Below are 26,979 nucleotides of genomic sequence, written 5' to 3'. Positions count from 1 at the left end.
TCTCCTCCTCCCACCCCCCAGTTATCTTCCCCAACGGTGGGCTCTCCCCTTTTTAAAACAAACAACACGTCGGACTGGGGAGGAGGACGACATAAAATCTATCTCCACATTGCTAAAGGGCAGGGTTAAATACACGGGTGTGAGCCCTTCACCTGTGAACTATCTATACGGATTCGTTCATATGATGGAAATAACCTCAGTCATTAATATCTTACATTCCAAAAATAGGCGGACATGCAGCCTCCCGTGTTCTTTGCACTTTTGATTGCACTTTTGATCCTTTCTGTGTGCGTTTTAAAGGGATGTGAACATCCTGGCGGCATTTCACGTGCGCCCTGTTCCCTGAAGTAGACTGGGGTGTGTGGAAAAGGCATCTTCACACTGAAAGCGCCGGGACGGATCTGGGACGCGGGCCTGACATCCTTTGCACCATTCCCACTCTTTGTAGTACGTTCCCCACAGCCGAAAAGTGCCAGTAAATTAAATTGGTTTGCAGCTCACAAACTACTGTGCAGAAGAGAACCTGCATATGAGTTACCGGAGGCCTGGGATTTCTCTTTTTGGGGAAACATAACTGTTAAGAGAGAATGGAGTTCCCTTTGAGAATACCTAGTTGAGCCCTGACCGGTTTGGCTCAGTGGATAGAGCGTCAGGCGGACTGAAGGGTCCCGGCTCCATTCTGGTTGCGGGCACATCCCCAGTAGGGGGTGTGCAGGAGGCAGCTGATCCATGTTTCTACCTCTCTATCCCTCTCCCTTCCTCTCTGTAAAAAATCAATAAAATATATATTTTTTTAAAAAGAATACCTAGTTGAGAAATCCTGTGAGTTAGATTGTATAAGTGCACACACTTTTTTTTATAGTATATATATAATTTTACCAGTTTCTTTCTTCTAACCTCAGTCATATGAGAGCATTTCACATGTTGTATAATGGCCTTAGATTTTTCATATCTGTCAAGTTAACTCTATGTGGTTCTGTTGATTTGTTCCTTAAAGCACTCATCCGTATAGATAAACTTGGGCCAGTCATGCTGGGAGGAGGGAGGTCAGAGATGGACAGGAGGTGTAGGACAGGAGGGTATCAAAGTGTATATGGAGCTAGAGTCAATCTGATTTTTTTTAAATATATTTTTATTGATTTCAGAGAGGAAGGAAGAGGGAGAGAGATAGAAACATCAATGATGAGAGAAAATTAGTGATTGGCTGCCTCCTACACGCATCCCACTGGGGATCAAGCCTGAAACCCGGTCATGTGGGAATTGAACCTGGGACCCTTCAGTCCACAGGCCAACGCTCTATCCATTGAGCCAAACTGGCTAGGGCAATCTGATTCTTTTAAGACCAAAACTGAGCTGCCGAAACAAAGCTGCTTATAATTATCTTGAGGTAGATGGCGTCCTTTTGGCCATTTGGACCTGCATTCTGCCTAGCTCTGCAGATCCTGAAGCTGAAGTATTTGTCTCGTCTTGTTGGAGGAAGACATGCTGTTTCATGACAACTTGGCAAAGAGAACACTTAAGGAAATATCCTAATGACACAGCCTTCAGGAACATGCAACTCACTATTTAGGCTACTTATAAATTATGTGCTTTTTCTCCCTTATTTCTAAGGGAGAGAAAATATATCAATAAATTTAAACTCAGGTCCAAAAATATCAATGTAATTTATTATGTAACACTTGGCTTTTGGACAAATCCCTAAAAGAAGCTAGCATATAAGTTCTAAAAGTGTTTAACATTGAACACCAAGGATGAGATCCTGGAGATCTGTTCTCCTTATTTTGTTAACATGCACATGTTAATAAGGAACTGCTCTGTCTTCTGGCATCTATCAGAAAAATGGGGGGAGGGGCTTTTCAAATATTGCTAGAGTTTGAATAATTTTGTGGTCTGCCCCAAGTAATCAGTATTCTCAGGCAGGTCACCTTTATTAAGAGCAATTATTTGCCAAATAGAAAGTAACTTCCCTTCCTGAGGCATTCTCGTTATTCTTGGTCCTTTAAAGTAAGGCCAAGCAAGATGATCAATTACCCATGATCTATGAACAGAAGATGACATGTTCTCATGTAGATGCGCTCTTCTATCTAGTTGAGGTTTATAGATCTTTTATGTTAATATTGAAATATATTTTATCTTACTAAATGTGTTTTCAAGACTTATTGAAATCTTAACCTCTTGGCAGAAATTGTTAAATAATGGGAGTGTGTCCTTCAAACAATGGTTTCTTCAGAGTGTGAAATAGGGAATCGTCCAGGTGCTTCAGAATAAATAATCCAGAGGTGGTCGATAGTCTGATTTGCCTTATCATAGATGATCTTCAGAAGCAAAACTTAATATCTTATTAATATTGCCTTCTTTTTTCAGTGTCAAGATGTCCTTTTTAGAAAATGAGATTATGATGCCAACAGGTAGCAGTTAGGTTTGTTTTTACAACTCTTACATGATGAAATAAAATTTGACTGCTTTGTGAAATACAAGTCTGGGAATCAGAATCCTAAAATTATTGAGGGACCCATTAAAGTGACCTTTTAAGATACTTCATGACTTAGTGTATACAGAACTTTTGAAATACTTTTCCGTTGCCTTTAGGACAAATAAATAATGATCCTGTGGGTCTCACAGTTTGCCCAGCATCTGTGGGTCTTCATATGGATGTCACTAACCCTAAAGCCCCAGCCTTAGTGAGCTTCAGTCCACTTGCAAATTATTACTTATTATAGACTGAACTGTTAAAAGATGTTTATTTTTATAAATGGATTTTTATAAATGTTTATCCTCATTTTTAGAATACAAAACCAATTTCTTTAGGGAATTAACATTGGTGCAGCTTAAATACTAAAAATCCAATGGCTTGGAAACAGCAAACATCTTCTGATTTGTTGTTAATTTAATAAAATGATGTTTATTATAATAAAAATATTAGTTTCACTAATAGACGATTTCTACTAGATGGAAATGACTGTGAGTCAGTTTATCTTTGGTCTATTTCAGTATTTAATTAAAACCTTTATGTAAAACACTGAAGTTACAACAAGAATACACTTCACTCTTGAGCAGTGCAGGGGGTTAGTGACACGACCTCCCAAGCAGTCAGAAATCAGAGTGTAACTACAGTCAGCCCTCCCCATACTTGATTCCCAACCTCGGAGTTGCCCCTTGAACAACACAGTCAAGTGAAAAATAACCTCTTAAAGGTGGACCTGCACAGTTCAAACCTGTGTGTTCAAGGGTCAACTATATTTCCTGCCTTGAGTAGTACTTTCAAGTTTTTTTTCTTCGTTGTTGTTGTTATTTAAGAATAAAACATAGTAAGTCCTAACTGTGACTTTAAGCAAACCAATATATAAGGAAACCAATTTCACCAGAGGCTCAGTGATATAAACAAGGGTTAAGTCGCAACAGCATATTTCTGGTCACAAAAACATCACCAAACTTCTAAATAAAGACCCAAACCACTTCTAATTGTGAGCTAGATATACATTAATAAAAAGTCTGATAATTCTTCTCCAACCCACTTAGTCAGGTTCAAGGTCGGGGTTCGGGGGGAGCCTATCCTGGCAGCTCAGGGAGCAGAGCAGGAACCCACCTGGACAGGATGCCCTTCCATCCAAGGCAGCGCAGAGGCACACATACACACACACACACACACACACACACACACACACACACACACACGGATGATGTAGATGCCACTTCCCTCACATGCACATCTTTGGGATGTGGGAGGAAACGGGAGTTTCCAGAGAAAACTCACACAGACGTGGGGAGAACATGCAAACCACACAGACTGTGGACCTGGCAAGAATCAATTTTTTTTCCTTATCAATGTTCCAATGAAATAACATTGAATGATGACCTGCTGTAATTGTCCAGTTCTCCCAGGCAGAAAAAATGTGGCCTAAGTGGAAATAAAGTACCCTCCTATTTTTGATAGCTACAGTGCAAGAAGTCAAGTGGCCCATTTATTGTGATGTTTGTTTTCCTCTTCATGTCTACAGCTGACTCCTGAGTTCTCACAGCGCTTGAACAATAAGATTCGAGAGCTTCTGCAGCAAATGGAGAGAGGCCTGAAGTCAGCAGACCATCGGGATGGCACCGCTTACACTGGCTGGACAGGTATGAAGTGCTGACTGTGAGCTGGTGTAAGCATTGCAAGAGGGAGCCAAAGCATTACCTTTCCAGAGCAGTCAGACTCATCTGCATATGAGTGACCGCTGTGCTCCCAGCCTGGCCTTGGTATCTTGTGGATTCTTCACAGTGCTCTGCACTTAGGAAAGTGCATATTCATGAAATTCAGGCCTGCCACAAAAGTAGATGGCTGCTGAACTTGTGAAGAGAAAAATTGATGTTCAGCATTACATAGTTAATTTGGAGATGAAATTTCAGTGGGAAGAGTCCCACAATACTGTGTGAAGTGGAGGTAAGGAGAATTTATCTACAGGAAGTAAAACATGTCCAGAAGCACTTTCATAAAAATTGCATGTAACAGGGAGCCATACAGAACACAAGGTAAAGCATAGATTCCGTGGACTAATCCTTCCATATAGTCTTTGCTGCTTGGTTTGCATTCATGGATTTACCCATCATTGAGAGGTTGGAGAAAATTTGGGAAGGAATGGCACATAGATGTCAAAAAGGTAAGGGAGAGAAACCAACACAGGAAAGTTGAAGAACTGCAATTAGTCTACTAATGTGGAGAAACAGAAAGACTGTTTTATAATCTTGAAGAAAGCACAGTTCCATGACTCACCATTTCCCAGTTACTTATATAGCATATATATAATCTTTCAGGGACATTGAAGGTCATCCTGTATAATAAAAGGCTAATATGCAAATCAACCAAAAGGTGGAACAACCAGATGCTTGACGCAGGAGCTGCCCCCTGGTGATCAGTGCACTCCCACAGGGGGAGCACTGCTCAGCCAGGAGCCAGGCTTGCCTCACGGCAGTCAGACATCCCCCAAGGGCTCCCGGACTGTGAGAGGGCCCAGGCCAGACTGAGGGACCCCTCCCCCTGCCCGAATGCACGAATTTCGTGCACCGGCCCTCTAGTATCTTATAAAATAAGAGGAATGCATGAGCCCTCCTCCCTTTTACAGATTTGTTTTATGATTTTTGTGGATTTTAGAAGCTTAACACAGGAATGTTAAGATGAGAATAAAATGAAAGTATTGCTTCAAAATGGAAGTTATAACAGTTGTCATTTATTCAGTATCTGCTGTGTTGTCTGTATGCCATAATTGGTAGTTAATCTCATTAATAAACACTACTATTCATTTTAAATTATGAGGATTTACAAAACAGGACAAGTACAATGCAGTGGTTGAGCATTAGCAAATGATTACATTAATATTCAAAAACAAGAATTCAGTACTTTAATAATAAAATATAATGAATAAATTTAGGTTCCCAAAGGAATGAGGATCATCAACATGCAGTTTTGTGATCATTTGAATGTTGAAGGACAAGAGTAAAGATTAAAATACGATTCTTGTTAATGAAATGTTACTAGGATTGACATTTGAATGACACAAGCCGGAGACTGTGTACGTGTATGCCAATAACTAACGTTACAGGCCAGGCACCATCTAAGTGCTTTGCATTAATTAACTAACCTAAGTCTCAGCAGAACTCCATGGCGTGGATACTATTCATAGCCCCATTTCATAGATGAGAAAGGTGAATTAGAGCGAGATTGCAAAGCTGTTCATGGTTACAAAGCTAGTAAGTGACAAAGTTAGGATTCAGCCCAGCAAGCCTGGCTTTAGAGCTCCTGCTCTTTACCAAGAGAGATGTCTATAGAGAGAATGAAAATGAGTGTGTGTGTGTGTGTGTGTGTTTACTCCACTTTTACACTTGAGTTTACAGCATTTTATAAGTGAAGTGAAGAGCTGTACATAAGCTCTCAGGTGAAGTAATTTAAGCAATCACAACACAATGATACTCATGTGTACAAACTTTTTAGAAATGGCTAATGACTAGTCGGTTTTAAGTGTTACAGAAAAACATAAGCCCTAATAAAACATGAAAGGAATTTGGAAAGAAAGGAATTTGGAAATGGCTTGTTAGACAGGCAAGAGTACTTACTATTTAAAAGTCTGTAAGAGAAAGTTATTAGGGATCAGACATAAAGTAAACCCTGGAAGAATTATGGGCATTTGCAGCTGGAAAAATGAGATCTCCATTGTGGTTCTATAGACAGTGTTTTCCTCTCTAATCCTGAATTAACATATTAGCATGGTTTCAGGATAGAAAATTAACTGGGCCAAAACAGAAGCTTTTCCTCATAATTGCTTGTATTTGAAAGGCTTACTGGGATCTTATGTGAAATATCACCCAAGTCTGAAATCAAACTTACAATAAACAGCTTCAGTTCTTATCACCAAAAGCCTCCTTTATAAAATGAGTACATTGAAGTGTAAAGCATCATGATATTGATATATGACATATGCCAGCAATAAACATTTTGTTCATTTTTAGCCTTACTCCTTTTCTGGTAGATTATCAAGAGTTCTTTATAGTACATGCTCCTAGTTTTGGAAGCAAGGGAAGCATTTGGATTCTCTAGGTGCCCCATCAAGAACTATTCTATATATCTGTGCACATAACAGACAGTGCAGAAAACTAGCAGGCAAGGAGGCCCCTGCAGGTCAAGCCTGATGGCCAGCTACGGAGTGGTCCTAGGTGGTGTCCAGGGATCTGTGGGGAATCACTACAGAGCATCACCCCTGCATTAGGCTGCTCTGGGTTTTGTTCCAGCTTGATTGTAGGTTCTAAGGGGCGAAGGCTTTAAAGTTCCTTATAAAATGGAAAGCACAAAACACTGGTGAGAAATTGTTATTACAGAGGATTAAATGAGTAGATGAAGTATTCTTGTGTTAGAAATAAACATTTAGTATAAAAGATTTCTTTCCTTTCAGGTAACATGGTAAAAAGGTTAAGTAAACCCAAGGGATGGCTGATCTCACTAGTGTCTTTAAGAGAGAATGAGGGAAAGTGCTAGCCTTCATTTAATTTCATTTTTCTCTCTCTTAACTGTGATGATTCCTACGGGAAATGATAATCAACTCACACTTTGAGGGGAAAAAATGCACACAGGACTCTAGAGGCTTTAGTTCTAAAAGACATGACCGAATTTTCTGTAACCAACTCACAGTGTTAATGAGGCTAAGATCAGCATATAGTTTCTCTTTTCAAGTATTAGATAGCATTTTAAATAAGAGGATATGCAGCATAATCCCAGGAGTAATATTAACTTGCACTCTAAATGTAAGTCATTAAAGTATTTCAAGATGCTGTTCCTCTGATCTGCCAAATGTACAGCCTTTGAGCTACAGCTTTAGCATGTGGTCTTAGTTTCTGCCGATAGCACTTATTTGAAAGGAATCACTCTGGCCAGGTGTCTTTTCTGTGCAATTTGATCTCCTTATTAAGTAGCTCTACATCAGAGCCAGCATTTCAGTGTGTAATCTGAGCCCTGAACAAGTGTCCTTCACCTTCATGAGCCCCTATGTCTCCCAGCAGGAGCTGGTAGGACACGAAGGGATCCAGAGTGTGGATTTACACTGGGTTTCTTAGAGCCCTTCACAGTGTCCTCTGGATAGATAAGTGCACCAAGAGTGCCGCCTGCTTTCTTTCTGCCTGCACTTTATTTGGTGTTGATGTTATCTTAAATTGCGAAGACACAGGCTGAAACAACTGTAAGGGTAGGATACCACCAGTGTGCTAGGGTGAGGCACAGAGAGCAGATGAGTGTTTGTAGATTGACTAGAAGAAATGGCAGGAAGGAAAGAATGAAGACATATCTAAGCAATTAGATTTTTACAGACCAAAGAGACTAGGGCTGTGTCTTGTCATTTTCATTCCAGTTACTTCAGCACTTAACACAATGGGCTAGGTCCATAGTTGGTGCTTAATAAATACATGTTGAATGGATGGGTGAATGGGTGGATGGATGGATGGATGGTGCTCTGCCATTACGATTCTTGCTACCACTTATGCAAACTAAAAACAGTACCTTAAAACTAGGTGGAATGGGCAAAGGATGGGAATTCAATGCAGTTCTTATATTGGTTAATCACATCTCTTTCCCTGCAACCTTAGCACACGCATCAGAGCAACACTCTAACCAGCTAACCTACCCAGCCAGGTCCCTGAGCTCCAGTACTTCATGAGTACTGCGCTGAAGGATTTATCACTCACGGCAGTCTGAATAAAAGACTAGGAGTGCTTCCTAATTTTACAGTTATGAAACAGTACATTGCAGGGCACTGAGAGGAGGAGGAAAACATGACTTCTTTTTTTATTTTTTTAATTGATTTTAGAGAGAAAGGAAGGGAGAGAGGGAGAAACATCTATCAGCTGCATCCTGCTTTCCCACTGACTGGGATTCAAACCCACAAGTTCTAGGTGCCTGGGACTACATTCAACCAACTGAGCCACACCGGCCAAGGCTTCTTTTTTTTTAACCTCTCTTCTTATTGGACAGTCAGCTCTGCAAATAGGTTCAGGAGAAAAGAAGACACATCTTCAGAGTGCTCACTTACCCTCTTTAATTTCTCTTCCACTCCTTTCTTGGGAGCAATATTAAGTTAAGGCTGTGGACTCCCAACTGGTTTCCTCCCAGATTGCCTGTATTAAAAGTAGTACGGAAATATTTGAACGGCCAGCAGTGTCCACATACAGAGCACTATGCACAGTAACTACAGCGACTGGGTATGACAACTATAATTTTGTTGAAGAAATGGAAATGCATGGTCTCAAACACTCACAAAATTGAGAAACAATTATAAAATAACACATTATAAAGTACTAACCTTATCTAGAAGGACAGATGATTATACTGTATGGGGTTATTCAAAGAAAATTTCACATATTTTCATAAATCTGAAAATAAATAAAAACATAGAAATTAATGAACATTTAAAGTTTCAGCTAGTGAACCATTCATTTGAAACTTATAAAAACCCATCACCCCTCCTTTAGGGAGTTAGTGTCTTCATGTCACTCAAACTATTGTGACCCATTATAGGGTGTTAGCTGAGCACCTCTAGTAACTCCAGCAGTATGTGTAGTCTGAACATGATTTCTCCTACCAGAGTCCATGAAGAGAGTCTTTAAAAGCTCCTGGCCTGTAAGGAAATACCTTATGGAACTTAAGTACCATGGCAAAGATCTGTACATCAGTGTGGACTGATTGTAGATAAATGAATAACGTCAAGGAGTAATCTCTGAAATGCCTATCACAGAGAAGTGTTTACATCTGTGGAGTTGTGTGTTTTTTTATCATCTCCATATACGTTTGAGAGTACCAGGTCTTGATTGGTCAAGATGAATGGAACTAATGATCCCTGAGAAATTCAGACCTAGTATTAATTACTTCTCAACAGCTGGCTATATTTATAGTCCTACCGGGGTAAATAGCTGAGTAAGGAAATTGCAGATTTAGAAGTATCCCTAAGCAGTTTACCCTCCCTTCCCAGAGTAGTAGCTACAGAAGGAAACAGGAGAGAAAAATCTAGTTCATTTCTATACTGAAATCCAGAATAGATTTCTATTAGCACAAAATTTTATTTGGTCTTCACTGTATATATTGTTTTCTTTCAAGTAGTTGTCAACATTTCCAAGAGAAGAGGTTTCTAGGAGGAACTGTGAGGCAGTGCCAGGCTTCCTGAACTTCTCATGCAGAATAACATCTCCCCTCTGTTCAGTGCAGTGCTGTGCTTAGACCTTTCTGTGGGGATGGAAAGGTGACTTTGCTGTACACAGGGCAGCCACTAGCCACAGGGCTTCCGAGCATTTGAAATGCGTTAGTGTGACTGAAACAAAGAATTTTAAATATCGTTTACTTTTAATTAAGTTTCTGTAAAGGTGAGCATGTTGGACACCACAGTTCTGAGCATCCAAACGGGCTCCAGGAACCTAAGATCAAAATAATAAATGTCTGGGTTTCTTCTGGCCTCTCAAGACCACAAAGGAGGTGAGAAGCATAGTGTTGCTTTTTGTTTTTCAATCAAACACAATTCCCACTGCATTGGATTAATGAGTCTTGTACTCCAGCTGCTCCTGAAATGCATCAGGGAATCGTTGGCCACTTGGGTTAACACATTTCCCGCACGTTTGTAGGACATTTGTCCAACCTCTCATTCCTGAACTCCAAACTCATGTATCCAGCTGCCTGCTTGGCCTCTCTGCTTGGTATCTCCCTCTCAGGCATTCCCCACCAGGTTCCATTGATTTTACCTTCCAGACAGACGGTGTGATTTACCTTCTGCCTCACTCTCCAACTTCAAAAAGAGCTGTATCCTTCAGCATTAGGCTTACCAGCATGTGGGGATACACCTAAAGGAACAGTGGCTTTAACACGACAGAATTTCTTTCTTTTGTATATTGGCAATCCAGGACAGCTTCACAGTCCTTCAGGATTTAAGCTTCTTTGATATTGGTGCTTTACCATCCTCATCACAGAGCTGCTACTTCATGATCTAACATGGCTGCTTTAGCTACACCATACAAAGTGTATTCCAGTCAGGAGGAAAGACATGGCAAGTCCCTCCATTCAAGAACATTTTCTGAAATTATCCCCATTACTCCCACTATGTCTCACTTGGTCAGCTGCAAAGAAGACTGTTATGGGCAGCCCTGGGCCTAGCTAAAATCCAGGCCGTTATTGTTGAAGGAAAAGGGAGGTACATTTTGGGGGACCACTTAGCAGTCTCTATCGTAGTCTCATCTTCCAAAATGGATTGTGAGTCAAAATGTTTGATAAAGAGAAATGATGCGATAGCACACAAGCATATTATTATTAGAAATATGGAGGTAGATACTAGAGGAAATGACTAATATTGAAAGTGATTGCCTCTGGGAGGCAGGATTAGAGTGGGGCATGAGACTGCATATGTATATTAAGCCAGGCATTACTACTAGTATTTAATTTCTTCCATAAAGAACATACTGTATTTATTTTGATAAATTACATTAGAAAAGAGTCTTTTAAAGCCTACACTGATTCCAGGGCTGTGAATATATAGAAGGACTGGATGAGTTTTTCCTACATGAATATTTTCAGTGGTTGGAAAATTGTAAGAATCAGATTTAAGACATTTGGCCACAGGTAGTTCCTCCATTTTTTCTATTTGTTTTAATTTTTTTAAATGTATTGATTGATTTGAGAGAGAGAAACATCGATTTGTTGTTCCACTTATTTATACACTCATTGGTTGCTTCTTGTATGTGCCCTGACCAGCATCAAACCCAAAGTTGGCCTATCAAGATGATGCTCTAACCAACTTAGCTACACGACCAGGATTAAATTAGTGCATCTGGGGTATAAAATACTGATGAGGCATTGTCTTTGATTTAGGCATTTTATCTAATTTTTTTGACCTAGACTGAATCTAATAAGCTTGTTCCAGACATTTTTCTAATTGGCCGCAGCACCCCTCACTTGAAACCCTTTTCATCCTTAGGTGCTTTGTGACAAGGAAGGTAGACACCATAAATTGGAACCTGGATGAGATTGCCTAATCAAAATAAGCGGGCACTGATGCCCAGAATGAGAAGGAGAGAAATAGAACCTGAAATCCCAGAGGCTGGCTCTGTTGATCAGAAAGAAAAAAACAAAATATTTTATTTAAATGAAATATTGTGAGACCTGAGAAGTGATTACCCTCTTTTCATGAGAAATACATCAAACCTTACAATGGGCTTTGTTTGTTAAATACTTAGGCCAAGAGGAATTGTTGATAATGAGAGAAAGGTCTGCAAAGGAAAGCAATCATTGGGCTTGTATTTAATCACTTTTTATTTTCTCAGATCTCAGTCATGTCATTATCTGGCTTTGGTGCTTACATAACTTAATTAAGGGAGTTCAGGCAGCGATGGGAATAGGAGGGCAAAATGAAAGGGTAACAATTTAAACAGATTGCCTGCAGATGCCTGGTGTGGATGAGATGAAGCCCATTAAGAACCTAATTCTAGAAGAAGCTCTTGACATTGATCATTTGTGAAAAGGAGATTTCTTTTCTTACCCACATATGGGGTTTTGCACACTTACATCTATAAACCTTAAGCATTGGTACATCTGATCATCTCAGCTTGTGGAATTACTAATGCCAAGCCACTTTGAAAGAGCAGACAACGTTATTAACTTTGGCAGGAAATGAAAATTTGGTCTTAATATACATGTGAAATTGAATTGTCTGTAGCACAAAGCTTTGGAGATTACCCATGCAAAATGAGAAAACTACCTAAATTTAAAATTGTCCTCAGTACAGTGAAAAGTAATTTTGCAGACTGCATTTTTACTGCATTGAAATTTGTGAAGAGATTGGCTCTATTAATTTAGATTTAAACAGAGGCTCTCTATCTTTTAAAAATGGTAAATGGGATGGAAAATGTACTTTAAGGAGAAAAATGAGTTTCTAGAAATGCTGAAGGCAGGCTCCCTGTGCCACATCTTTGAGTCTGCCCTGAGACCAGGAGTCTTCAGAGGGAGGCTGTCTCTGCTGTGACAGGTATTTGGAATAGGACATACAGACAACTGCACTATTACATACAGGGCTTCAAGAGTAGGATAGGAAGCCAATTAAGGCCCAAAGCTAAAGTCTTTGGCAACTTTTACAATATAGTTCCTAAAGAAGCTGGTTCTCAACAGAGAGAAAAAAAATACAGAGGAATTGAATTCATCTCTCAAATAACTTAATTTTCTTGTAATCCCTGCCTGGAATGATACTGGGGTAGGGAATTTGGTTACTCTACCACCTTCTCATGAAAAAAAAAATCTTATATCTGTAAGAGAAACTGAATTTTCATTCCCTAGTCTTTGAATTTCTTTAGCTCACATGAACAAACATTTCTTGTTTATTATTAGGTAAATTATTATTTGTTAAATAAGTGACTATTTGGAATCATATTTTTGATAACCTATCATTTAACCATCAAGAATACATTAATACAATAGCTAGAGTGCAACAAAGATTAATAATAAACTTAGATTTAGAGTTCTTAGAGAGTCTTAGAGTTCCTATAATTTAGAGTTATAATGATGAGGAAACTTAGAACAATGAAGTGTTTGCCTGTGTCTATTCTAAGAGCTGCTTGGTAATAAAGCTGAGTCTAGAACTAAGGTCATCTGAACAACCGAATAGTTTACGTATTTATTACAGCTTGTCAAAATCAACACTGCTGAGGAGGCAGCAGACCAAAACAATACAGCCAGCTGCCCTTTCCTCATGTTTACATGGTTTTCCTTTTGCTTTTCAGGTATTGCTGTGCTTTACTTACATCTCTATGATGTGTTCGGGGACCCTGCCTACCTCCAGATGGCACATAGCTACGTAAAGCAAAGTCTGAACTGCTTGTCCAAGCGTTCCATCACCTTCCTTTGTGGGGATGCAGGCCCGCTGGCTGTGGCCGCTGTGGTGTATCACAAGATGAGCAATGAGAAGCAGGCAGAAGATTGCATCACCCGGTAATCATGGTTCTCTTAACGGATTTTTAGCTACCTGTTGTTATGCATTAATTCTACGTGTTATAAAAGAACATTTTAGTGAATTTACTTTCCTCTCAGCAACAAATCTTAGTACTATCATTTGATCAATTCTGACATTTTTCTTATGTTATAGTTAAGGAACAACCATTATCCCTATTTTATTGCAAGATATAATAACACTGACACAATCCAGGTCAAACATCAGTTTCAGTAAAAATAATGATCAAAAGCCTACTTATATGATTACTAACCCAAGGTGCTATCCAAGATCAATACTTTGAAAAAATGCAGTTCACTTCCTGTGGTGGGTTGAGAAAGGCCCCTAAGGCTATACAAACTGATGCAAAACTGCTTTTTTTAAGGACAAATGATATGCAAATCCAGCCTTTTATTTTTAATATAAGTCAGGGCAGTCCACTGAAGGTGGTGAATTATGAAGAATTACCAAATTTTTGTACTAATAAATTACAATTTTTGCCTTATTAGAGTTTAATGAACACTCTTTCAGAATTCTGCTAAGAAATCTGACTGCCATGCAACTCTACATGCATGTAGCTTCCCACTGAGCATGCTGACATACAGAGTTACATTTCCAGCGAAGGTTTTATTGTTTGGTTTAGTTGTTTAATAGACTTTACTTTTTAGAGTAGTTTTCAGTTCACAGCAAAATTGAGAGAAAGGTAAATAGATTCCCCATATGCCACCTGTCCCCCACACTGCACAGCCTCCCCCATTATCAACATTCCCCATCAGAGTGGTGCACTTGTTATTATCGATGAACCCACACTGACACATCATAGTCTCTGTAGTCCACAGTTTATGTTACAGTTCACTCTTGGTATTGTACATTCTATGGGTTGGACAAATGTATGACATGTTTCCATCATTATAGTATCAATCAGAGTAGTTTCACTGCCCTAAAAATCCTCTGTGCTCTGCCTATTCATTCCTCTTCCCTCCTCCCTAACACCTGGCAACTTTGATAATAAGTTCTTACCAAGACTCTGACACATTTATTCTGTTTACTATAAAAGTCCTACCTTTAGTAATGTTCAGACACACTAATGAATTTTAATGATGTGAATTCAAATCCAGAAAAGAATGGAATACTTACTTTATTACCCTAAACTGTAAAGTATTGTTTCAAGGAGATACTCTGAGCAATACTTTATTTTAAAAGATTCGTGAAGGTATTTGCTACCTACTTTAAACTTCCCAAATGCAAAAAAGTTTGGCTGCAAAATAATTGGAATGCTAATTATATATTGCCACCTAGTGGTAATGCAGGTCATAATGATGGCAAATAAAACTGTTTCCTAATATAGTGGTTCAAACATATTTTATTTAGATGAAAACATCATTGGAGTTAATGCAATAATTAATAATTAATTAATGAATAATTAATTCTGAGTAACTTCCACAGTGTAGTGATTGATTAAAAAATTCATGGTAATTTCTCTTTTTGAATAGATTTTTAATCTTCTTTGCAAAAGTAAATCAAAAGTGCTTTCTTATATCCAAACTCTATACAATTTGATACAGTTACATAAAACTTGATAATAAATTCTTGATAAAGACTCTAACACATTTATTCTGTTTACTACAACAGGTGAATTCATATGTAGTAAACAGATTTTATTTTCTTAAGGTCTCAATGTTACTAAGCTGCCAGTTAGACATTTTTAAAAAAGAATTTTTATTAAATGTTTTTAAATTCTTTAAATATTAGGAGTGTGTGTGTATGATACTGAAGTAGGAAACAAAATTGCCCATAATTCTACCTTCCAGATGACCATGTTGACATTGGGAAAAAACAAAGTCAAGGTATTACAAGAAAATCAAAAGCAATCTCTTGCCACTGTGTCTCTGTACCTAAGATAACCACTGTTCGTTCCACTGTGAGTTTAATGCCTGTATTTATAGAAGAAAAAAAGTGCATGAGCCATAATTTGCATATTTGAACAGTTTGATTGAAATACGTCCATTTGTTGAAATATAATATGGAAACGTTTAACTTTGTCAGTAACTGCAAGCAGCCATACTTTTCAAACCCCTCTTTCTTGCTGGGGAATAAGTTCACTTAAGGACCCTTTCATAGCTTTTTCTCAGTCTGTTTCATAACTGTTGTCCCCTTTTAGTCACTAAAATCATCTCATTCTGGTTATTAAAACATGTCTTCTTCACTTTAAATTGTGTGCTCCCCTTGTCAGACCACAGGCCTGTGGAAGTGGTGGGAGGCGTTGGGAGGGGACAGACAATGATTTTTTCCTTCACTTGTGCATTTTACAGAAAGAGAAGGCCCTTTGAGTGTTGGCTTAGTTCTTTCTCCAGGCAAAATTCCCTAACAGCCAGCAGTCTTAGCCCCTCTGACCCCCGCTGCTAGTCTCAGGGCAGGCCTCCATTGAGGAGCTAGGGAGGCTCCAGGTGGCCTCAGCCCTACTCCTGTATCATTTCCTTCTTTGAGTATCTTGTTCGACAGTTCCATTGTGAACTGAAGAAAAGAAATTTAGTTACGGGTTAATCTTTGAATCCTGACTATTGTTGGTGCTCTGGCCCAGCCCACTAATATTAATGTAAAATAACATATTAATTATAACTATATATTAAAATTTTTAAAAATATAATAAATATTATATTCATGTGTGTTTTTTAAAGGTACCATTTTTGGTATATACCACTACCTAATTCCTTTCAAATTATCTCAAGCATGTATTTTTCTTCCCAGGCTAATTCACCTAAATAAGGTTGATCCCCACGCTCCAAATGAAATGCTCTATGGACGAGTGGGCTACATCTACGCTCTTCTCTTTGTGAACAGAAACTTTGGAGTAGAAAAGATTCCTCAACGCCACATTCAGCAGGTACCATGTTTTTGTGCTTTTTGGAGTTTTTTTAAACTTACGTCTACCTAAACTATTGGCTTTATTCCTCCAGTTAGCACCTCCCAAGTAGCTGGAAGGTGTATCTTGACCTCTGGAGGTCGGGCATGATAAAACAAACAAACAAACAAACAAAACAATAGCTACATGCTGAGTTCTATTGGAAATGCTGGGGAGAGTGACTCAGTAAGACGTCCAGCCATGTGAGAGTTAGAGGCCCTTTCCAAGAAGACGAGGGCAGGTTTCAGCTTCTGGGTGCAAGTAACTCCTTTGGTGCCGGAGGAGTTATGCATTCCTTTGACAAGTGCATCCTTGTAAGCTGTCGTGAAAAGAGTTCAAGATCTTCCATACCCTCCCCTACCCGACAGACTATAGTCACACCCGCTCTCTGAGTGCTGAGTTAACTGCCCTTCCATGGCCTAAGTTGGTGTCTAATTCGCCATGTTCCCCAGAATCTAAGCTATTCAAACAGGTTCTGACCTCCACCAGCAGGGTTTTTACTTTAATTCTCATTATTTTGGTTGGTTTTTTCTCTGTAGGTTTGTGAAACAGTCTTAACATCTGGAGAAAACCTAGCTAGAAAGAGAAACTTCACAGCAAAGACTCCACTGATGTATGAGTGGTACCAAGAGTATTATGTGGGGGCTGCTCATGGCCTGGCAGGGATCTACTACATCCTGATGCAGGTGAGAGGGGATGGTGGTGACACTTTAACAGGTGCTTCCTGACTTGACTATCAAGGTCAGAAGACGGGTGCTCCAGCTCCATTTTTCATTCTGTCGACTCCTGCATCACCCTCCTTGTAATTACCTGGCCTGAACAACAAGATTAATATTTGCAAAGGGGCATTTCAAGTGGATAAACATAAAAGGCGCTGTGCCTTGAGATGATGTTTGATTTGTGGATGACCATACTTGCCTAGGTCCACTTGTCTAGACTAAAGTGTTTTGACCTATACTTATTATTATTTCACATTGTAAGGCACAACCCATTGAAACAAATTCCAGAAGTAAGACCAAAATCAGTAGAAAAGAAATGAGCACATGTTGCCTAAGGCTCACTTAGAAAGCAAAGCTAAGGAGCCTTTCCAATGGATTTTGTATAACCTACCCGGGAAATAGCTGAATACGCTATGCTTAACCGTTCTTTATTTAGATTAAATACTGTTGTGGGACATCAGCCAAAGTCAAATAGACTAAGGACAAATAGAATTTACTGCAGCCAGCATAATCGGAGGGGGGAGGTCAGAAGGGGACTGCTCATGGGAGAATCATTTCTGGGGGCTTATTTAACTCTCTTTAAGGAGAAATTGGCACTTGTGAATAAGAATTTATGGCTAAAGAAAATTGATTTTTAATGGTAGCAAAGGTGTCCCCCTCACCTTCCCAAAGTACAATGTGGCATAAAGAAAAGTGTTTCATTAATATGTTCAACATGAGTGCTTAGACATACATACTACTAACTGGTTGAGTAGCTGGCTATAATAATGCAAAATCAATGTCAGACCTGCCTTCGCCCCATAACTAAACAATGACAATGATGCTGGAAAACACAAGGTTATTATTGCTTTTAAATGCAAAGTCACACTTTGAGGGTTAGAGGCAATAGGAGACCAACTATTGTATTTATTCTACACTTCTCAATTAAGAGTTTTATAATTAGGGATTTTGACAGTTTAGACTTAAATTCCTTTATTTTCTGACTTTTTATAGACTTAAATCCCCTCATTATTCCTCTATTTCCGAAAGCAAATATAACTCTTAAAAGTTTTCAGGAAAGGAGAGTTCATGTCTTCTGAAGTTTCGAGGTGAGTTGAGTCACACGTGTCAGTGACTGAACAGCCACATGACCTTTCATTGAAGTAGATCATCAGGAGCATCTTACCCTCTGCCTCCTTTGCTCTGTAGTAAGAAATCTGGAGACCCAGCTACTGAGTTTTCCATTGGCAGATTGTTAGCTATTTTAAATGATTTCATTTTTAATCCTGTAAAAGTTCATTCCAGGAGGTGCCTGTGTATCAGCATAAAGCAATATATGTGTTGGCCATTTTGGATAATTCCTGCAAATTTGAGGAGAATCCATTCATTCTACACTATTCTTTGGATAAAGTGAAATCTACATGTGCTCTAAGGAACTCAGTGCAGGTCCAGTGTCTGAAAGCCTTGTCCAGTGTCTGAAAGCCTTGTCCTCTGTGTGGCCTAATTTCCTGCTTCACGCCACTGCCCCCCTCAGCCCCACAAATTAACCCCTACCTGGCAAAGACAACACTTTGAATTTGTAATTTAAAGAAGTGAGCAGTGCTTTGAGTCAAAAAGAGAAACTAAAAATTATATCAAAAATGGAGACTCATATGCTCTATTTCAATGTGTCCTGTAAATCTGTACATTGTTGTATCAAATTGACCCTGCGTAAGTATCAGTCCCAAATGCTCTGCAGAACGGCTTGGTCTAGAGTCACACAGCAGTTTGGAATCTAGATTCCAGGTCTCCTAACTTGTTCGTACCCTTTTCCATTGGAAACATCTAAATGTAATAATGAAAGTTTTTCTTTGTGGATCTCTTTCTGGGTTTTAATGTATGCTGAAGGAGTTCAAACTTCTCTTACACTCACTCTCTCAAGCATTGACTTAGGAAAGTTATTTACATGTATGTAAGATAACAAAAATTGAAAAATAATATGGACATAAGGCCAAAGAGTTAACTGATAGCCTAGTTTAATTTGTTCCAGTAGGCAAAATAATTGGATGGAATCCAAAATTTCTTAATGATTTCCAGTTCCTTCTGGTCATGTTTTCTTTATGGTTTAAAACTCATTCCTGAGGCTCAGGAAGATCTGTTTGCTTCAGCAGAACTAATAATTCCCTTTCTCACTCCTAGCCCTGCCTTCAAGTGAGCCCTGCCATGCTACACAGCTTGGTCAAGCCCAGTGTAAACTATGTCTGCCAGCTGAAGTTCCCTTCCGGCAATTACCCTCCTTGTGTGGGCGACACTCGGGACCTGCTGGTCCACTGGTGCCACGGTGCCCCTGGGGTCATCTACATGCTCCTCCAGGCCTATAAGGTACTGTGAATGTTCTCCTTCTAGAAATAAATTGGAAAATATAAAATTCTAAAATTTAAAATTAGTTTTATGCATAATCCTTAAAGGAGCAATAGATAAATCACTTGTTAGACCTAAGCTCACTGTTGCTAAATGGATTATAACTCATTCTCACAGTGTCTGTCTGCACCAGAGCAGGCATTATTTTACAGAGCAGGAGACTGCTTCCCTGACAACTAGAGTAGCCAAGAGTATAGCCTCAGTTGCAGAGCCATGATGAGTCCCCACGAACTCGATGAAAAAATAGAATGAATCCGCCTCACACATTGCTGGTGGGAATGGAAAATGGTGCAACTGCTGGAGAAAACAGTTGGCAGTTCCTCAAAAAATTAAAGTTAGACTTAACATGTGATCCAGCAATTCCACTCCTAGGTATTTAAAATCAAGGATCCAAACACACTTGTACGCCAGTGTTCCACAGCAGCATTATTCACAACAGCCAAAAGGTAGGAATAATTCCAAGTATCCATCAGCAGATGAATGGATAGACAAAATATGGTATCTGCCTACAGTGGAATAGTATTCAGCCATGCAATAGAGTGAACTTAGGATCTAAACTATAGCATGCATCCATGAACATTGAAAACATTATAAATTACAAATCTACAGACTGGCATCTCATAATCGAAGTAAGCTTTTAGTATATCAAATTTTACCTTTAGAAACTTGGGAAATCTTTTAAAACTGCCTTTATGTTTAAGATCACTTAGTTTGCAATGAGATGATTAAAATGTCTAATCAGAAGTCTTCGATTAATATAGGAGTCCACAAAAGATTGTAAAAGGTGTATCTTTATTTTTCTGACAAAGTGCAGTGTTTTATAGCCAAATCAGTTTTTATAATCAGCTTCATATACACAGTTTCTCCTTTAGTATGTGAAGAAACTTCCTTTTAATCAAGGGCATCATTGTTACCAAAGAAGGTAGCATGTGTTCTTTGGGAAGTGACTAATGATAACAGCAAGTTTCAAGTAAAATAATGTTACTTCACCAAAATAACACACACACACACACACACACACACACACACACACACACACACTTAAAACTTAGACCATGCAAACAAAGTCATGCCCCGTTATTTTTTCAAAGCTAGCAGTTTTGTAATTTGTCCCCACTGATATACCACATCTCTGTACAGCTAAATCCTTTATCCTTTCTTGCCAAGCCACTTCCCTCCCTCCTTCCTCCATCTCCCTTTCTTTCCTGTCGAGGAGGAACACCAATAGAATTTTCTTTCCTATCCTTTAAAATAAAACGATGTCCCTGACTCTGTAGGTATTCAAAGAGGAACAGTATCTCAGCGATGCCTATCAGTGTGCGGATGTGATCTGGCAGCATGGGTTGCTGAAGAAGGGGTACGGGCTGTGCCATGGCACTGCGGGGAATGCCTATTCCTTCCTGGCACTGTACAATGTCACGCAGGATCCCAAGTACCTGTACCGGGCCTGTAAGGTAGGAGGCAGAGCCCAAACGGAAAGCACCTCTCCCAGAGGCTGTAGAAAGGGTTCTAGTTAATCGGATTTAATTCATTCATTTGTTAAACCATATCTGTGGGACACACAATTATTTAAGAAAAACCTTCAAAACCATTCAGTGGAATTATCTTTCTTTTAAAAGGACATAATTCTATTCAGCAGCATTTCTGAGAGAAAAAGAAAGATGTAGGGGGTGTCATTCCTTCGTTTCTTCTATGCTAACCTTGGAGATGCATAGCTTATTAAATTCCCTTCATGTTTCACACTCTTTCAGGCCATGCATTTCTCTGGATTAACTCCTTTTCTCTGCCTTAAAGATAGTTTTTTACTTTTTAGAATAATTCTTATGGGCAATGTCTGTCAACTTGTGGGGGTCTCTGGAAGAAATCACAGCAGTAATTTAACTTGGTCTCATTTTCAGTTTGCTGAATGGTGCTTAGATTATGGAGATCATGGATGCAGAACACCGGACACCCCCTTCTCCCTCTTTGAAGGTATTTTCCCACATGACTTTTTGCCTTATAATGTCAGCGTCCACTGCTCTGCTTGCTAGTTAATGTATTTAAATCAGAGTTTTGTCAACAAGTTAATTTTACAATCATTTATTAAACTACTTCCTTATTTCCTAGTACAACAGCTCAGTATTAAAAATCAGTGAGCACGTGGACTAGCACAGACCTCATACCAATAGTCATAGTGATGACTACATTATGGAGCCAGGCACGTGCTAGGCATTATGCAGATGCCATCATAAATCTCAGCGAAACATACAGACATTATCCGCACGTCACAGATGTGAAGACCCTCAGTGCTCACACAACAAATGGCAGGGCTGTGCCTTGAACTTGTCTGGCTCCACTCTCCCTCCTGTCTTCCCCTGGACACCTCACTGGTGACCTCCTCTAATATTGAACTACAAGGAATGTAAATATAGACAGATGCCTACTTCATTTAAATCATTGCCATTAATATCGTAATGTTGTTGATGCAAAATGAAGCCACTCTCTAAAATGGAGTCGTTTGGTATATTAACTTTCCTCTTTCTCTCCCTTCAGGAATGGCTGGGACAATATATTTCCTGGCTGACCTCCTCGTGCCCTCGAAAGCCCGGTTTCCTGCATTTGAGCTATAAAAGGACAGCCTGCCCTGCAACTCATGCATGACCCTTCCTGTATATCAGACCTGAGCGAAATGCTGGCAGTGCTTTTCAATGAAACAGTCAAACTGTGTACTTGGTTTTGTTGATTTTTTTTTCAGAATTTGTCTTTAGTTCACTTCCTTTTTTTATCATTTATTTTTATTTTAAAATATCCAAGGAAATCCTTTAACTTTAACTTTACTTTCTTCCAAAAAAAGAAGCTGGGTGATATGTATAATAATTTGAGGGCATATATGTATATATATTTTATAACTTGGAGGAAGTCTTGCTCTTATTTAAGCTTATGAATATAATTGTCTGTTACTGTTCTAAAAATGGTTAAAAGAAACTGAATGTAGATAACAGATAAATATATGATTATTGTTGGACATTGCCCTCTACCTCTGCTCTTTAGTATTTTTTCTCCAACAGGACAGTTTTATGACTTTGCTTTTCTCTAGGGGCTGATTATGAAAGGGAACAAAAATATAACTCTGTGCTTCCAGGACAAAAATTGCAGGAGTTAAAAACTGCTCTAGCGACCTAAATGCCATTTTTAAATTCACAATGTTAATTTAAGCTAGAGATCAGCATACTCTGACATTTGCCCCTTTTTGTTAAGAAAGCATCCAGGCTCTAGTCGTGAAAATGCTTTGAAGGTTAGTTCTAGATAAGCTAACAATAAGAGTTTATTGTGTGTTACTTTCTAAAGTAAGCTCGTGCAGTTTGTAACTATTTATTTAAATTTGTTTGTTCTCTAGAATTAGTATAAGATCAGGAAACCAGTGTTCAGGCTGTGACTATGTTGTAGCTGAGGACTTGAGTCCACCCTGTCCCACTGACCTTCTAAACTTTGATTTGTTTCACTTGCTTGGCAGTGACTTTGCTTTCATGCTGGCTGTTTGATGCAAGCCACGTTTCCCTTCCTAGCAATCTATCTGGATGTAGGTCTTTTCACTAAGTAGTAAAGCATTCTAATTCTATTTAAAAGGAGGGAGGGCTGCTGTGTGTATAGCCATTAGCTTGAAAAAAACAAAACACTAAGCTTTTGCTATAAATCCAGTGATCATGCTTAGAACAAATGGATCCTGCCTTTTTGCATATGTTAGGCTTTACATTCATCAATTTCTGAGCCCTCAGAATAGGGTATTTATATAGTAGATGCAGAATCCCTGGTGCTTCAAGTCTGTACAAATGTTTTGACTCATCAGCTTCTACTCCTCCTTCCATTGCTGCCTTTCTCAAGCTTGTCTTATTCTATGTTTTGACTAATTTTAGAACATTTGCAGCTTTAAAAAAACAGGGTCTAAACGTTTTAAATGTGCCTATCTCACAGCTCTCTCAGTCATAAAAACATGCTATTTTTTATTGGAAGTTTGAGCCAAAACCCCACTGAGTGTGTTGGTTCCTGCAGTCCCCTATTGTTTTCCACAAAGCACCAAAATAGCTAATATTATTGGAAATTTTCTAAGCCTTTAAACAGGGGTGGGGAACCTTTTTTCTCCAAGGGCCATTTGGATATTTATAACACCATTTGCAGGCCAAACAGAATTATCAACCTAAAAATTAGCCTGCTATATTTGGTCAAACATTTAATTAACTCACCCCTAATGCCTTGGCAGGGCCAGACCAAATGATATCGCGGGCCTTATATGGGCCAGACGTTCCCCACCCCTGCTTTAAAGGCTACTGACAACAGGATCTAAAAATCAGCCCACTACTCAAGTCCTAGGATTCGCTTGTCCTCTGTGACCTGTGTTATTCGGGGACAACCTTGTGCCTCTTGGGTTTCTCAAGTGCTGCTGAGAGCCACGTGCAAGCTCTGCCTTCCCAGGAACGTTTCAGCGGTGGTGCCCGCATCCACAGGAAAGCTAATTTGCCTTGGCTGGGTGTCTAACTGGAAGGAATAAAACCCACTTGGTTTAGTTAAATATCTTACTCTACTGTGCCTGTACTTTTAGCAATTATAGTTACTAAAGGAATAACAACAAAACATAATTTCTTAGCCAGAGACTTGATCACAGTGCTTCTCCAAACATCTTAGTCAGTTTAAACCCCAGGAAGACTTCAAGGCAGGGAAAATAATATTTTGAATAAGGTTCTTATTAATACTTGAATTACAATCTGGCTACTGTCATCCATTATCAAATTCATCAATATAAACACAATTCAGGTACCCTTTTTTTTCTTTTTAGGACTTACAAAACTGGCAGGATTTGTGTTGTTGTTTTTAATTTTTATGCATAAGAGCTGAGAACGTTGATAGGATTTTAACTTAGGCAAAGGCTATAAACTAAGACCATGATAGAAACTGAAAGAAACTTTTACATTATCTTTCTTAGTTTTAAAAGGAAGAGGCATCATTTCAGTTGTATTTCTGTTGTATAATTTTTCCCTCATATATTTTTCTTTTTGGTGAAAAAAAAACCTTCCCAAAACTTGCCTCCCAGAAAACTCATTAGTGTGTCTCGTCTCCATGAAAAGACTAGGTGGTAAAACCTTAAGAGCTTGCCGCACAGTGTTCATTGTCCTGCCTATGTTTGTTCCTGTAGTGATGAAAATTGCAGTAGTTAACTTTTCATCATGGAAAAAATGCTAACATTATCATAACTATCTTCATCAATACCATTGGGCTTTGGTCTCCTCCAGGTTGTCTGTCTCTAATCCTTAGAGTCATTTGGCTCCCTTTTCATCTCTGATGTCAGTTCCAATTATTTGGCATCAAAAGCCTTCATGGTAGGTAGAGCGTTGGGTAAAAATGGATCGAAGACTCTTTTCTCTCCTTGTTACTACTTTCTTATGTAACTGAATGGACGGAGATCCTTTGCTCCTATGTCCTCAGGCTAATTTGTGTCTAGTCTTGTGATGCTCTGCTTTCTACTAGCTGACTTTGAAATACAACATGTGAAAAGTAGACATTTGTTCATCTATTCCTTTGGCTACTAGAACTCTTCTGTAGTCCTTTTTACTTATACTGAATTCCACTTCTGCTTCCCCTAAATAGGTCAAAGCACCCATTTCTATACTACTAAACTGTAGAACTGTTTCTCCCCATAGGTATAAAGCTAAGTGTTTGGGATATTCAGGGAACCCACCCCAATGTTATATTGCCATTTATTGGGAAGAGCTGGGATCATATGTATTTCTATGTTCTGTAAAGGATTTGACTTACTGGTTCTCAATAAAATTTTATTAGGACTATAGATTGTCTTGAACTTTTTGTTTGATTTGGTTTATACTTAAGAATAGTGTCCTTCAGTGGTAAATGATGGCTTTTTCTCTATACACTCACCCCCTAATGTTTCTTCCTGACTTTTTCTTCATTGTTGGGTGAAACAAGATTTGCAGTACTTTCTGAAAATAGAGATGTATTAGAGGAAAATATTTTTAAATCTGATCATTATAGAATTAGGAGGAAGGCATCTACTAGGCTTCAAGCAGGGCAGTGCATTATACATATGAGAATCCACCCTGTGGTTAATAACTAAAGGCATAATTCTAGAAATTGATTTCCCTGATGACAGTTCTGAAAGGAACTTGGAATAGAGAAGATGACATGAGGCATAATTATAAACTGTCTGTGCAGAGGTTAGGAAGGAAGGAGTTTGCTGAATCACCTGGCATAACTGTCCCACTTATTTTCATGTAGTGTCACTTAGCACAACAGAGACCTGCCAAATTATACAGTACTTGTTTTCAATGAGGTCTTGTCATCGGGTGCATATGATTAAAATGCCCTTCATACCCCTGGTCTACTGTATGAATGACTCATAATACTAAGGATAAATGCACATTTTTATATCCCTTCTTTGATTGAATGAAGGTATCGATGGCAGAGTCACATCTTTGATATGGGCAGTGAGGTGTGGAGAGGACAGAGCCTCAAAGAAGCCACCCAAAGATTCCTCAAGTGATGCCTGGAGCATCCCCGCTAACTCCCCGAGATGACATCTCAGTTGGTAAGGCCAGCTAGCACTGTCCTCTGGTTTACTGTGCCCTGGCTCATCTTCCCACCAGAAGAAAAATAATGGCAAATGCATTAGGTTGTACCACAGTTGTCATTTCATGAACAAACAAAACCTAAAGAAGTAATTTGTCCCCTGCTTCTTAACAATGGTAGTTTGATTTATGGTTTTCTAACTTTGCATTAGAAAGGCCTTTGTCTCCTTCCTTCTTCTCGTAGTCTCTGAATATAATAATAATATTTGTGTCATTTCTGTTTCCCTAGATATTTCCCACTGTGGAGTCAGTGTTATTAAAAGTCTCATGAGTTCTCTGCTCTTATAAGCACCATTTAAACTGAGAAAAGCCTAACAGTCAGTCCCTGATAATTTGCTTTCTCACTCTGTTTCTCATCCACACTCGCTGTCTTCCTTTTAAAGCTGAGGGTCAATAAACAAAGTGAGAGAGCTTTGGCTTTTTACAATGGAGAACACGTTGGCTTCATCGGACTCATTATGTAAAATATTGAAACACTATTTTCCAGGAGCCCCGTGCTGGTGCATCCTTGAGGACTTATTTGACAATTTTGTGAGTAATGGGAGAGAACAGCAAACACAATAAACCAGGAGGCGAAATAATGAGAACAGAGAAATGGATCTTAGCAGGACCCCTGCTCAGAGTCAGCCAGTGTAATTTCACATTCCTACATTATGTTAACTTTTCATCCACATGCAAACTACAATCCTGGTGACATGAACTCCGCAGCTAATGTTCTATCACTCTACAAACAAGTATTAGAGACAGCATCTGGGAGGTACACAGTCATTATGCAGGGCAGGCAAGATTCTTGATACATCCCTTTGTAAAGTAGTGTCACAGTTGCCTAATTTCTCTGATGGAGCTGGGATATTAAGAAAGGCATCTGTCACCCCCAAAATACTGATTTGGCTCAT

The 26,979-nt window shown here is 39.0% G+C and overlaps 1 protein-coding gene across 4 annotated transcripts; it reads left to right on the top strand.

The window, feature by feature from the left end:
• Positions 1 to 2,351: 2,351 nt before the first annotated feature.
• LANCL1 (LanC like 1) lies at positions 2,352 to 25,287 on the top strand. 4 transcript variants are annotated; one of them, XR_002831269.1, is made up of 10 exons: positions 2,355 to 2,419; positions 3,999 to 4,116; positions 13,264 to 13,471; positions 16,218 to 16,353; positions 16,911 to 17,057; positions 19,248 to 19,430; positions 20,747 to 20,923; positions 21,368 to 21,440; positions 21,576 to 21,870; positions 22,002 to 25,287. XR_002831269.1 is itself a non-coding variant. In XM_014462368.2 (9 exons), exons 2-9 carry the CDS (start codon positions 4,056 to 4,058, stop codon positions 22,076 to 22,078), a joined length of 1,062 nt encoding a protein of 353 aa, XP_014317854.1. In that variant the 5' UTR covers positions 2,357 to 2,419; positions 3,999 to 4,055; the 3' UTR covers positions 22,079 to 25,287. The 4 variants fall into 4 exon arrangements, 2 of the variants coding, with proteins under 2 accessions (XP_023616689.1, XP_014317854.1); XR_002831270.1 differs by lacking the exon at positions 20,747 to 20,923 and having other exon boundaries at positions 2,352 to 2,419; XM_014462368.2 differs by lacking the exon at positions 21,576 to 21,870 and having other exon boundaries at positions 2,357 to 2,419.
• Positions 25,288 to 26,979: the final 1,692 nt, after the last annotated feature.

Source organism: Myotis lucifugus, unplaced genomic scaffold (assembly GCF_000147115.1).
Source record: "Myotis lucifugus unplaced genomic scaffold, Myoluc2.0 scaffold_3, whole genome shotgun sequence".
Lineage (NCBI taxonomy): Eukaryota > Metazoa > Chordata > Mammalia > Chiroptera > Vespertilionidae > Myotis > Myotis lucifugus.
Note: the sequence above shows the minus strand (reverse complement) of the source record. Positions and strands in the feature narration are given on the sequence as shown.

What these genes read in the sequence shown, in the direction of transcription:
- LANCL1 (XM_014462368.2), top strand. Translation starts at nt 4,056, where the DNA reads ATGGAGAGAGGCCTGAAGTCAGCAGACCATCGGGATGGCACCGCTTAC. An exon ending in CTCAACGCCACATTCAGCAG is followed by an intron (nt 16,354 to 16,910) that starts GTACCATGTTTT and finishes TTTTCTCTGTAG; the next exon opens with GTTTGTGAAACAGTCTTAAC. An exon ending in TGCTCCTCCAGGCCTATAAG is followed by an intron (nt 19,431 to 20,746) that starts GTACTGTGAATG and finishes CTGACTCTGTAG; the next exon opens with GTATTCAAAGAGGAACAGTA.